This window comes from Lethenteron reissneri, chromosome 1 (genome assembly GCF_015708825.2).
Source record: "Lethenteron reissneri isolate LAM-NWPU_2019-01 chromosome 1, ASM1570882v1, whole genome shotgun sequence".
NCBI lineage: Eukaryota > Metazoa > Chordata > Hyperoartia > Petromyzontiformes > Petromyzontidae > Lethenteron > Lethenteron reissneri.
In genome coordinates this window covers 7998423-8011622 of record NC_083779.1, presented here as the reverse complement: position 1 = coordinate 8011622, position 13200 = coordinate 7998423, and the positions used below count along the sequence as shown (strand labels likewise).

The 13200-nt window shown below is 51.6% G+C and overlaps 1 protein-coding gene across 1 annotated transcript in view; it reads right to left on the bottom strand.

Annotated features, from left to right (window-relative positions):
- LOC133351309 (protein diaphanous homolog 3-like) overlaps positions 1-8844 on the bottom strand; it is a 29139-nt gene extending 20295 nt beyond the window's left edge. The window contains exons 1-5 of the mRNA XM_061566446.1: positions 8729-8844; positions 7602-7704; positions 4693-4800; positions 3633-3730; positions 2306-2413 (exon numbers count right to left, since the gene is read on the bottom strand). Coding sequence (XP_061422430.1) covers positions 2306-2413; positions 3633-3730; positions 4693-4800; positions 7602-7704; positions 8729-8827 — 516 coding nt within the window. The 5' untranslated portion in view covers positions 8828-8844. The remainder of the gene's footprint in view (positions 1-2305; positions 2414-3632; positions 3731-4692; positions 4801-7601; positions 7705-8728) is intronic.
- Positions 8845-13200: the final 4356 nt, after the last annotated feature.

Below are 13200 nucleotides of genomic sequence, written 5' to 3'. Positions count from 1 at the left end.
TCTACATGGTGGAAACTATCAAGAAAGACTGTCTGAGATCTACATGGTGGAAACCATCAAGAAGAACTGTTCGAGATATACATGGTGGAAACCATCAAGAAGGACTGTCCGAGATCTAAATGGTAGAAACCATCAAGAAGGGCTGTCCGAGATCTACATGGTGGAAACTATCAAGAAAGACTGTCCGAGATCTAGATGGTGGAAACCATTAAGGAAGACTGTCCGAGATCTGCATGGTGGAAACCATCCAGAAGGACTGTCCGATATCTATTTGGTAGAAACCATCAAAAAAGACTGTCCGAGATCTACACGGTGGAAACCATCAGGAAAGTCTGTCTGAAATCTAGATGGTGGAAACCATCAAGAAGGACTGTCCGAGATCTACATGGTGGAAACCATCAAGAAAAACTGTTCGAGATCTACATGGTGAAAACCATCAAGGACTGTTCGAGATCTACATTGTAGAAACCATCAAGAAGGACTGCCCGAGATCTACATGGTGGAAACCATCAAGAAGAACTGTTCGAGATCTACATGGTGAAAACCATCAAGGACTGTTCGAGATCTACATTGTAGAAACCATCAAGAAGGACTGCCCGAGATCTACATGGTGGAAACCATCAAGAAGGACTGTCCAGGATCTACATGATGGAAACCATCAAGAAAGACTCTCCGAGATCTACACGGTGGAAACCATCAAGAAAGACTGTCCAATATCTGCATGGTGGAAACCATCCAGAGGGACTGTCCGATATCTACATGGTGGAAACCATCAAGAAAGACTGTTTGAGATCAACATGGTAGAAACCATCAAGAAGGACTGTTTGAGATTAACATGGTAGAAACCATCAAGAAAGACTGTCCGAGATCTACATGGTGGAAACCATCCAGAAGGACTGTCCGAGATCTACATCCAGAAGGACTGTCCGAGATCTACATGGTGGAAACCATCCAGAAGAACTGTCCGAGATCTATTTGGTAGGAACCATCAAGAAAGACTGTCCGAGATCTACACGGTAGAAACCATCAAGAAAGACTGTCTGAAATCTAGATGGTGGAAACCATCAAGAAAGACTTCTGAGATCTGCATGGTGGAAACCATCAAGAAGGACTGTCCGAGATCTACATTGTGGAAACCATCAAGAAGGACTGTACGAGATCTACATGGTGGAAACCATCAAGAAGGACGATCCGAGATCTACATGGTGGAAACCATCAAGAAGGACTGTACGAGATCTACATGGTGGAAACCATCAAGAAGGACGATCCGAGATCTACATGGTGGAAACCATCAAGAAGGACTGTACGAGATCTACATGGTGGAAACCATCAAGAAGGACTGTTCGAGATCTACATGGTGGAAACCATCAAGAAGGACTGTTCGAGATTAATCTAGTGGTAAACCACCAGGGCTGCAGATAGTCATAGCCGTTAGTCATACTCTTGCCTTGTAAATACGTTACTGTAAAATAAATAGTCTAGAAAATGGAACCTGTGCAGGAGCTTCTTTACACTTTAACTCATGACTTAATAATGTATGATTACCAATAATAGTAATTAACGTATTTATCTAGGAGAGCCACACAGAGTGTCGATCAGAAGGGGAGGGGGGCGGTCCTGCATTCGCTTTTTATTTTCCGATGTTTTCAGCCAACTCATAATGAGTTGTGTTTATTATACAAGTTTGGGGGGGGGGGGGGTGGGAGAGGTAAACCGGAGCATCCGGAGAGAATCCCACGCCTTGTGCGAGGGGGAAACACTCGATACCACTGCAGATGTCCACGCTCGCTCTAACCGCCTTGTCCTGCCAGACGAGGGGTGCCGGAACCTCCTCAAAAGCTCCACCCAAGGACAGGAGGAAGGTTCGCAACGTCTGTGCGGTGATCTCTTACCCACAGCGCAGGATTCCAGGCAGGCTGCGTGCAGCGGTAGCCACCACCACTACCATCGTGACGTTGATGCCGAGAGGACAGATCGGCAGTGATGCCGCCATACTGTCACAACCGTACGGTTTAGCCCGTATTCTTGTACAGGAGAGATTGAGTTTGCAGGTCCATACGGCGTACAGACGTTTCAATACGGGCCAAATAAATACGTGGTTGGGTCTATTTGTTTGTGTTTCTCCCTTGTGATGCGACTTTGTGTAGGATGAACGTTGAGATTTCTAAGGGGCACGGGGTGACCAACAAGGTCTGAATTTGTCTGTAATAAGGTAGGGTGCACTGATAAGGGGTTGACAGGTTTGCACCGGGGGGCAGGGGGTGAGGTGGGAAATGACGACGCAGACGGAGACTTGAATGTCGACCTGCAAGTAGAACAACTCGGGGGGCTGCAGGGGGGCCCCCTGGCCTTGCCTCTCTCTCAGCGCCAGCTCCTCCTCCTCGTTTATCTTCTGCAGCGATGCGAGCAGGCCCTGTGGGCGCACGGGACACAGATCCCCCGTGTGGCCTTAACAACCTGCTGGGGCAAGTGCTGTTAGCGAGCAGCACCTATGACGGCCGGCACGGTGGCACACGAGGGGGTGGGTGGCCAGAACCACGCCCAGCCGCCTTCGTCTCCCCGGTGGCGATGTTTACACATTGCACCAGGTACTCATTTTGAGGCTGAGTCGACCTAGGGGAGGCCCAGGACCGGTTCAGATCATCGTCACTGGCGTTGGCCGCGAGTGGGAATCGAACCCGGGTCGCGTGGGTCACGCGCGTGTGTGTGTGTCGAGCTCACCCTTGTGGGGAGTGGTGGTGTAGCGGTTAGCGCGCTGCGCTATAAACCCGGCGACACGGGTTCGATTCCCTTTCATGGCCAACATCAGTGACGATTATCTGAACCGGTCCCGGGCCTCCCCTAAGTCGACTCAGCCTCAAATGAGTACCTGGTGCGGTGTGTAAACATTGCCACTAGGGAGGCAAAGGCGGTCGGGCGTGGTGCTGGCCACACACCCCCTCGTGTACCGTTCCGGCCTTCATAGGTGCTCGCTAACAGCACTTGCCCCTACAGTCTGTTAAGGCTATATGGGGGATCTTTGTCTTTTGTCAAGCTCACCCCCACGCGTGACACACACACGCGGGTGGGGCGAGCGTGACACACCAGCAAGCACGTGAAATAAACTATTCAAACTATCCCCCCCCCCCCCCCCGAGGTAAAGCCCCACTGAGCTATGAAGCTCTTTTTCAGAAGCGACCTGGGCCACGAGCGATAGCCCAACGAAGTGGCCGTTCATCGTCACGTAGACATTTTCAGCAGCCGAATACTCTAAAACGCGTGATGTTAATTATAACCGTGGAGGAGAAACCCGGGGGTAAATACACGCGACCGCGAGGAGAGAGAGAGACTTGAAAACTCCAAATATACAGCAGCAGGCGTCAGGGTCGGGATCGAATCCGTGACCTGCTGTAGACCAGGCGATGGAGTTAACATCTCCTAGCCAGCGTGATGATCAGAGAGACACCGCAAACTCCAAATATACAGCAGCAGGCATCGTCATGGTCGGGATCGAATCCGCGACCTCCTGTATACCAGGCGAGGTAGTTAACATCTCCTAGCCACCACAGCTCACGTGACTCACCGGCTCACGTGACATACACGTGGAGCACGTGACAGGCGCAGGGTGCACGTGCCGCGACCGCTCGGTTTACCTTGATGCTTTTGATGTGGGAGAGAGAGGCCATGTCTCCCGTCAGGGTGGCCCTCGCGATCTCATCGTACGACACCTTCGCCGACTTTGTCAAGATGTCTGCATGCGCGGTGGCGGGGGGCGCGGGGGGGGGACGGGTCAGGATGAGAGGAGACAGGGAGTCGGATAATCACCGCAGTCACGACCCCTCGCTTATAGGCTCGTGTATTTGTCCGGGAGGGCGTCACTGAATCCCAAGACGTTTTGGGGTTTTTGTTTGTCCACGACAGTGCCGCTATGCAGTGCCGCGCTACATTGGAACGGTCGGTCAATTCCGCGAATTCGATCGCCGACCCTTCGCGTAGAGGCAGGGTAGAGGGGGGGGAAGAGACACGACCGGGAGAACCCGGAGAGAGAGTTCGACCCGCTTGTCAAGGAGATGATGACCCCCCCCCCGCTCAAGGTGGGCGACGACGCGGGACGGGGGGCTCGCGAACCCGCTGGCCACGCTGCCGTCCACTGGCCCCGGGGCAAATCACGACGTGTGCCCCCCCCCCCCCTCACCACCCTTCGCCCTCGACGCCTTCAAACTAAACCTGAAATCTGACGCCGTGACGTCGAAGCGCGGGGGGGGGGGGGGAGTGGGGGACCCCCCCAGCGCGGGGCCCAGGGCAGTCATCCCCGATTCGCCGTTGTACCCCCTAGGGGCGGCTGCTGTCTCACCTCTCCTGGCCACCTCGGCGGCTGTTTGGGAGTTTCCCCGAATCTGGGAGCGACACGGGGCCCCGGGGTGGTGGGGTAGGAGTGGTGGGGTCGGAGTGGTGGGGTAGGAGTGGGGGTGGTGGGGTAGGAGTGGTGGGGGGTGGGGTCGGAGTGGTGGGGTAGGAGTGGAGGTGGTGGGGTAGGAGTGGGGGTGGTGGGGTAGGAGTGGTGTGGTAGGAGTGGAGGTGGTGGGGTAGGAGTGGGGGTGGTGGGGTAGGAGTGGTGTGGTAGGAGTGGGGGTGGTGGGGTAGGAGTGGTGGGGTAGGCGTGGGGGCAGTGGGGTAGGAGTGGGGGTGGGAGCTCATGGCTGTCCCTCTCACCAAAATTCTGCAAGACGTCTTTACTGAAGACCGAGGAGGCCTCAGCGGGGGACGTGGGAGTTGGCAGAGACGTCGCTCCGGTTGACCCTCCGGCCCTGGGCTGCTTAGCTGCAACACGGCAGCAGCAGTGGCGGCACCGTCACCACGAGACCCACACGACCCCGCAGTCGCCATCGTCGTCATCATCACACCGGTCGCGCCCGCACACCGCGAGTTCCCCAACCGCTCTCACCTCGTCGTCTACCTGAGCCGAAGCCGAGGCGCTCCGGCTGCCCGGGGCCTATGCTACAAGCGTGACTGGTGACTGATGATGACAGCGACAATGGAGAAGTGAGGACGCAACGCGGTGTGATTTGGCGGGCAGGCCGGGACTGGGACGAGGCGCGCTCGTCACACCGCCGTTGAGAAAGAAGCAAAGAACCAACGGGACTTAAATTTTGGACACGGCGCTCCGTAGCCCTTTTCGTTGGATCTTCAGCGCCCTTCTGAAAACGTGAGTAATTAAGCTGTTGAACTATTTCAACGAAGCGATTTTGTTTTTTTTATTTTTACCAGGTAAGGCCCCACTGAGCTATGTAGATTTTTTTTTCTCAGAAGCGAACCGGCCACAAATGATAGCTCAACAAAGTGGGCTTAACGCGCGGAAATGTATAGCGGCCAAACACTCTAAACCGTGATGTCGATTTTAAATGTGGAGGGGAAAACTGGAGGACCTAGACTGCAACATGCAAACTCCAAATATACAGCAGGTGTCAGGGTCGAGATTGAACTCACGACCTCCTGCATACCAGAAGATAGAGTTAACATCTCCTAGCCACCACGAGATGATTGCCCCACTGCAATCCATGACCAGATGAACCCGTGATACCAATATCTTCGTGATAATCTGACCCATGACCCCGTTATACCAATACCCCCGTGAGAATCTGATCCATGACCCCATTATACCAATATCCCCGTGAGAATCTGACCCATGACCTCGTTATATCAATACCCCCGTGAGAATATGACTCATGACCCCGTTATACCAATACCCCCGTGAGAATCTGACCCATGACCCCATTATACCAATACCCCCGTGAGAATCTGACCCATGACCTCATTATACCAATTCACCCGTGATAATTTGACCCATGACCCCGTTATACCAATATCCCAGTGAGAATCTGGTCCATGACCCCGTTATACAAATACCCTCGTGAGAATCTGACGCATGAACCCGTTATACCAATACCCTCGTGAGAATCTGACCCATGAACCCGTTATACCAATACTCCCGTGAGAATCTGACCCATGACCCCGTTATACCAATACCCTCGTGAGAATCTGACCCATGACCCCGTTATACCAATACCCCCGTGAGGATCTGACCCATGACCCCATTATACCAATACCCCCGTGAGAATCTGACCCATGACCTCATTATACCAATTCACCCGTGATAATTTGACCCATGACCCCGTTATACCAATATCCCAGTGAGAATCTGGTCCATGACCCCGTTATACCAATACCCTCGTGAGAATCTGACCCATGACCCCGTTATACCAATACCCTCGTGAGAATCTGACCTCTGACCCCGTTATACCAATACCCTCGTGGGAATCTGACCCATGAACCCGTTATACCAATACTCCCGTGAAAATCTGACCCATGACCCCATTATACCAATACCCCCGTGAGAATCTGACCCATGACCCCATTATACCAATATCCCCGTGAGAATCTGACCTCTGACCCCGTTATACCAATACCCCCGTGAGAATCTGACTCATGACCCCGTTATACCAATACCCCCGTGAGAATCTGACCCATGACCCCATTATACCAATACCCCCGTGAGAATCTGACCCATGACCTCATTATACCAATTCACCCGTGATAATTTGACCCATGACCCCGTTATACCAATTTCCCCGTGAGAATCTGACCCATGACCCCGTTATACCACTACCTCCGTGAGAATCTGACCCATGACCCCGTTATACCAATACTCCCGTGAAAATATGACCCATGACCCCGTTATACCAATACTCCCGTGAGAATCTGACCCATGACCCCGTTATACCAATACCCTCGTGGGAATCTGACCCATGAACCCGTTATACCAATACTCCCGTGAAAATCTGACCCATGACCCCATTATACCAATACCCCCGTGAGAATCTGACCCATGACCCCATTATACCAATATCCCCGTGAGAATCTGACCTCTGACCCCGTTATACCAATACCCCCGTGAGAATCTGACTCATGACCCCGTTATACCAATACCCCCGTGAGAATCTGACCCATGACCCCATTATACCAATACCCCCGTGAGAATCTGACCCATGACCTCATTATACCAATTCACCCGTGATAATTTGACCCATGACCCCGTTATACCAATTTCCCCGTGAGAATCTGACCCATGACCCCGTTATACCACTACCTCCGTGAGAATCTGACCCATGACCCCGTTATACCAATACTCCCGTGAAAATATGACCCATGACCCCGTTATACCAATACCCCCGTGAGAATCTGACCCATGACCCCGTTATACCACTACCCCCGTGAGAATCTGACCCATGACCCCGTTATACCACTACCCCCGTGAGAATCTGACCCATGACCCCGTTATACCAATACCCCCGTGAGAATCTGACCCATGACCCCGTTATACTAATACCCCCTTGAGAATCTGACCCATGACCCCATTATACCAATATCCCCGTGAGAATCTGACCCATGACCCCATCATACCAATACCCCCGTGAGAGTTGCCATGACCCCGTGAAAACACAAAAGCAAATTCCGTCGTGGAACTGCGACCAGGTGATTACAAATGACCCGGTGACACGATGACCTCGTGGCACTATGACCCCCCCTGCCCCCCCCGGACGTCGAACTGCCCCAGCTCTGACCCGCGAATGCCCGCAGGAGCTGTGCCTGGAACTGGGGGCTGTCGAATCGTGCCTCGTCGGCTCTGCTCCACACACTCCTCCTCTCCATGGCGCTGGGGGCGATCTGCGGCCAGAACGCCGCACGGGCAGAGAGACACACACAGAGGTGAGTGGGCGGGTGAGTAGGTGAGTGAGTGGGTATGAGTAGATGAGTGGGTGGGTATGAGTAGGTGAGTGGGCGGGTGAGTAGGTGAGTGATTGGGTAGGTGAGTAAGTGAGTGGGTGGGTCAGTAGGTGAGTGAGAGGGTAGGTGAGTTCCTGGCCAATGTTACCGCTGAGTATATGAGCGGGTGGGTGAGTAGGTGAGTGGATGGGTGAGTAGGTGAGTGAGTGGGTAGGTGAGTGGGTGGGTGGGTGAGTAGGTGACTAAGTGGGTAGGTGAGTTCCACGCCAACAGACCGCTGAGTAGGTGAGCGGGTAGGTGAGTAGGTGAGTGGATGGGTGAGTAGGTGACTGAGTGGGTAGGTGAGTGGGTGGGTGGGTGAGTAGGTGACCGAGTGGGTAGGTGAGTTCCAGGCCAGTGGACCGCTGAGTAGGTGAGTGGGTGTGTGAGTATGAGCTACTCAAGAGCGCAGAACGATCAGGTGGTCACCATGAGCTGGCGAATGGAGATGGCGACGATTGACAATGGATTGGACCGGCACTCACCACGTGTGGGTGGGTGAGTGGTGGATGAGGGGGTGGGTGAGTGAGTGGTGGATGAGTGGGTGGGTGGGTGAGTGGTGGATGAGGGGGTGGGTGAGTGGGTGTGTGTGTATGCTTGTGTGTTGGGGAGCGGTAGTGTAGTGGTTAGCGCGCTGCGCTACGAACCCGGCGTCCCGAGTTCGATTCCCGCTCACGGCCAACGCTGTTGACAATTATCTGAACCGGTCCTGGGCCTCCCCTAGGTCGACTCAGCCTCAAACGAGTACCTGGTGCGGTGTGTAGTAAACATCGCCCCTGGGGAGACAATGGCGGTAGGGCGTGGTGCTGGCCACCCACCCACCTCGTGTACCGTTACGCCCTTCATAGGTACTGCTCGCGAAGAGCACTTGCCCCGACAGTCTGTCGAGGCTACACGGGGGGATCTCTGTCTGTGTGGTACCCACCATCTGCCACCTGACAGGCCGGGTCGCCCGCCTCTTGTCGTATTTCTTCTTGGCCTTGAGCCACGGCGGAATCCTCGCCGTGTCCGGCATCCCAGGCATGGGGGGAGGTTGTGGCGGTGGCGGCGGCGGCGGTGGCGGCGGTGGCTGCAGCTGCGGCTGCGGGGCCGCCTTAGCGGGACCCCGAGGGGTCTGGCCAGGGACTCCAGCGGAGGGGACATCGACGGAGGGGCACGGTGGAGGACACGGCCCCGCGCGGCTGGGGTCGGCGGGGCCGTTCGAGTTCGTCGACGGGCGGCCCTCCCACCCGGGGGACTCCAGATCCACGAGAGGAACCTTGAGGTGGCCGTGGTGAATCCCCAGGTCGTGTAGCCCTTCGCCCTCGCTGGGGGTCCCGGCCGGTGGTGGCGTGGGGTCGCCTGGATTCTGGAGGAGGGGGGGGGTGCGGAACGTCGTCGTCGTCGTCGTCAGCTTTTGACGAGGATCTTTCAAGAATAGAGTTGATTTAACGTGTATAATTATTCTTCTTGGTTCTTTCGGTAAAGTCACGTAGAAGGGAAGTAATAAAATAAAAAAAATAAAACATAATAAAATAATTCTCACGACGTTTCGGCCACAACGCATGCAGCCGTCCTTCACCTGAGGACGGCTGCTTGCGTTGTGGCCGAAACGTCGTGAGAATTATTTTATGTTTTATTTGTATTATTTTATTACTTCCCTTCTACGTGACTTTACCGAAAGAACCAAGAAGATGAATCCCTGCAGTCACGAAAGCTTTAAATCGAAATGTATAATTATTATTTGGTTCTTTCGGTAAAGTTTACATGTTTAAAAATATATATATACACGTGGGGTGCTTCAAACAAATGTGAACACTTCTGAGAATTTGCAACAATTACCACGTGAAATGTGCCACCTCGGGAGACCACCTGGAGAAGATTCCAGGCACGCGTCGACAACGATGGAGAACAAATGGGAGAGACTCATTCTAGATTGGAAGTGTTAGCGGATCTTTCTCCTAAATCAGCAGTTGTCCTGCTGTATCGGTTCCACCTGATGACGGTCGCTTATGTTGCGATCGAAACGTCGTGATTTAATTTGTATTTTATGTTTTATACCCACGTGACTTTATCGGAAGAACCAAAGAGTATGGGAGAGCCTCTTTGATTTTTTTGAAGCTATTAACATCACATTTGTTATCACGTTAAAGTGTGTTATTATCCGTAATTTTTTCATTAAAAACGATAGTCCTGTATAAGTGTTTAAAAAAATTAAGCACCCTGTGTGTATGTGTGTTGGCACAGTAGGGGGCACAGGTGGTGCATCAGCCAGTCATCTCGGTCATCTCAGTCAGTCGACCCGTGGCACCTGCTGGGTCTGCCCCGTGACCTACTGCCAGCGGGCGTTCGACAATTCACGTGACCTCAAGGTGCACATGGCCTGGCACAAGCGTCGTGGTGACGTCACCGCCACTTAGTGGCGAATGGCGGTTGTTGTTGGCACAGTAGGGGGCACAGGCGGTGACATCAGCCAGTCATCTCGGTCATCTCAGTCAGTCGACCCGTGGCACCTGGGTCTGCCCCGTGACCTCCTGCCAGCGGGCGTTCGACAATTCACGTGGCCTCAAGGTGCACATGGCCTGGCACAAGCGTCGTGGTGACGTCACCGCCACTTAGTGGCGAGTGGCGGTTGTTGTTGGCACAGTAGGGGGCACAGGTGGTGCATCAGCCAGTCATCTCAGTCATCTCAGTCAGTCGACCTGTGGCACCTGGGTCTGTCCCGTGACCTCCTGCCAGCGGGCGTTCGACACTTCACGTGGCCTCAAGGTGCACATGGCCTGGCACAAGCGTCGTGGTGACGTCACCGCCACTTAGTGGCGAATGGCGGTTGTTGTTGTTGTGTTGTTGTTGTGTTGTTGTTGTGTATATATATAGCGGTAGTGCAGCGGTTTGCGCGCTCCGCTAAAAACCTAGCGACCCTGGTTCGATTCCCGCTCACGGCCAACACCGGTGACGATTATCTGAACCGGTGCTGGGGCTCCCCTAGGTCAACTCAGCCTGAAATGAGTACGTGGTGTGTAAACATCGCCACTGGGGAGACAAAGGCGGTCATTGCACTGTTACACAGTGTAATAATCGCATCTCGGGGGACCACCGATAGCAACAATGCGTGCGTGATTTCAATAGCAAATAAACCAGGATGCAGTTGACCGCTTGCGGCAATATACGAATTTTTTTAAAAACGTTCCTGAGGAATCACACTTTTGGCAATCAGAAGCCTGCACTGGCCCGCTCCGACCGGCCCTGCAGGTTTCACCATCGGCGCGAGAGCGTTCGAGTGGCAGCAAGGGGGGGCCTGGTTATGAATTCTGTCAGCTGTGTCACCACTGCGGTCTAGACAAATGTGTGTGTGTGTGTATATACCACGAGACCTGTTTTGGCAACAGCAAAGTATAAAAAAATAAGAATAGGTTTTGATTTGAAGCTTTCGTGACTGCAGGTGATCCCATCAGTGAAGGACGCGATTGAGGACATCCAAGCTGAGTTGTCTTATTGGTTCTTTCGGTAAAGTCACGTAGAAGGGAGATAATAAAATAATAACAATAAAACATAATAAAATAATAGTGCGAATTGTATTATTTTATTATGTTTTATTTTTATTATTGTATTATCTCCCTTCTACGTGACTTTACCGAAAGAACCAAGAAGATGAATCCCTGCAGTCACGAAAGCTTCAAATCGAAATTTAAGCTGAGTTGTGTCTGCGGCAGCAGTTGCATTGGTGAAACGAAGCGACGTGTCTCAGACCGGGGTCGCGAACACAAAGCGGATTTGAAACACAGCAGAACCAACACCTCGGCGGTGGCGGATCACTGTTTCAACGCTGTGGGCACACGTGGCATTGTTTTATCCGAGACCAAGGTGCTCTGCAAACCCCTCGGGACCACCATCAGAGATTTGTTCACGAAGCCATCCAGATATACAGACACAACTTTAATCGAGAAGATGGATTCAGATTGAGCAATCATTGGAAGGATGCGATAAGCCGCGGCAGTCATTCGCAAGACAACACTGCCTCAACGTTGGATAGGTCGCACGGGACCCCAAGACTTGGCGCTACACTCTTGGCCCCCAAGATCCCCCCCAGACATCATCACACCCTGCGACTTTTTCTTGTGGGGATACGTCAAAGACCGTGTTGTTTTTGTGCCACCGTTAGCGACTAATCTGGATGACCTCAAAAACAGAATCACGGCAGCGGTGACTTCAGTGGAAGCAGACACTTTGAGAGGCGTTTGGGACGAATTCAACAATCGTCTCGATCATCATTAGATCTCCTTTGCCAGTACCAAAATATAATAATAGGGGTTTCCCCTTTTTTTTATAATATCAGAGTGTGTTTTTGTTTGCATTTTGACTGCAAGTATTGTGGTTAATGCAGACATGAATCCTCGTAAAAAGGTTTCAGTTTTGTTGCCAGAAAAAAGGGGGTGAATCCTATTATTATATGTTGGTACTGGCAAAGGAGGTCTAATGATGTAGATGCTCACCCCGAGCCCTCGTTACTGTGATAGTGCATTGTCTTTGAGCTGTACGCCTTTTGGCGTCCTCTGGTCTAGCACCAATTGGGTCGAGGCTCAAAAGAAAGTCGTCCCTTGGTGTGGACCAATCAGTTTCAAGGACAATGCATTTATTATCATAGTGTGTTTTTTGTTTGCATTTTGACTGCAAGTATTGTGGTCAATGCAGACATGAATCCTTGTAAAAAGGTTTCAGTTTTGTTGCCAGAAAAAAGGGGAAAACCCCTATTATTATTCAATTGTCTCGATGTTGTCCGTACAGCAGGTGGAGGGCACGCAGAGCATTTATAAAATGGTTAGTAAAACTTGATAACTCATTAAACCGTTTGTAACTGTTTGTGTAACTGTGACATGTTGCCATCGTGAAATACACTGCTTTGAAATTGGGTCCGTCTCTCTTAAACACCCTGTATTTACGCGATGTATTACGCTGGTCAACACACTTTTTCTGGCATAAGGTATTCCAACGGTTTTAAGGTAATTTTTGGGTGCTGATTTCAAATCTGGCATCAGTTTTTGTCTATCAATAAAAGGTTAGGTTGTCTAGGTTTTTGAGATATCAAATATTGCATTTTCAATAAAAACTGCAGAAGAAAAATATTAAATAAATGTGGATATCTACATAAAATGATATTATAAACACACTTTCCTAAAAATACAGCACCATATTTTAACACTAAAGCAGTCACTGACTCGCAACAACTTGCAATCATAAGTGACAGAGTTAATTTCGGGTAAAATCAATGAAAATGGGGTATGCCGATAGCATAAAAACGAGATGTGATAGAGCAAATCTGAGATCAGATTTGGAATCAACACCCTGAAATTAGTCTAAAACAGCTGCAAAACTCCATGCCATCATTTTTTTTTTTGACCAGTGTTATGGATGATATTG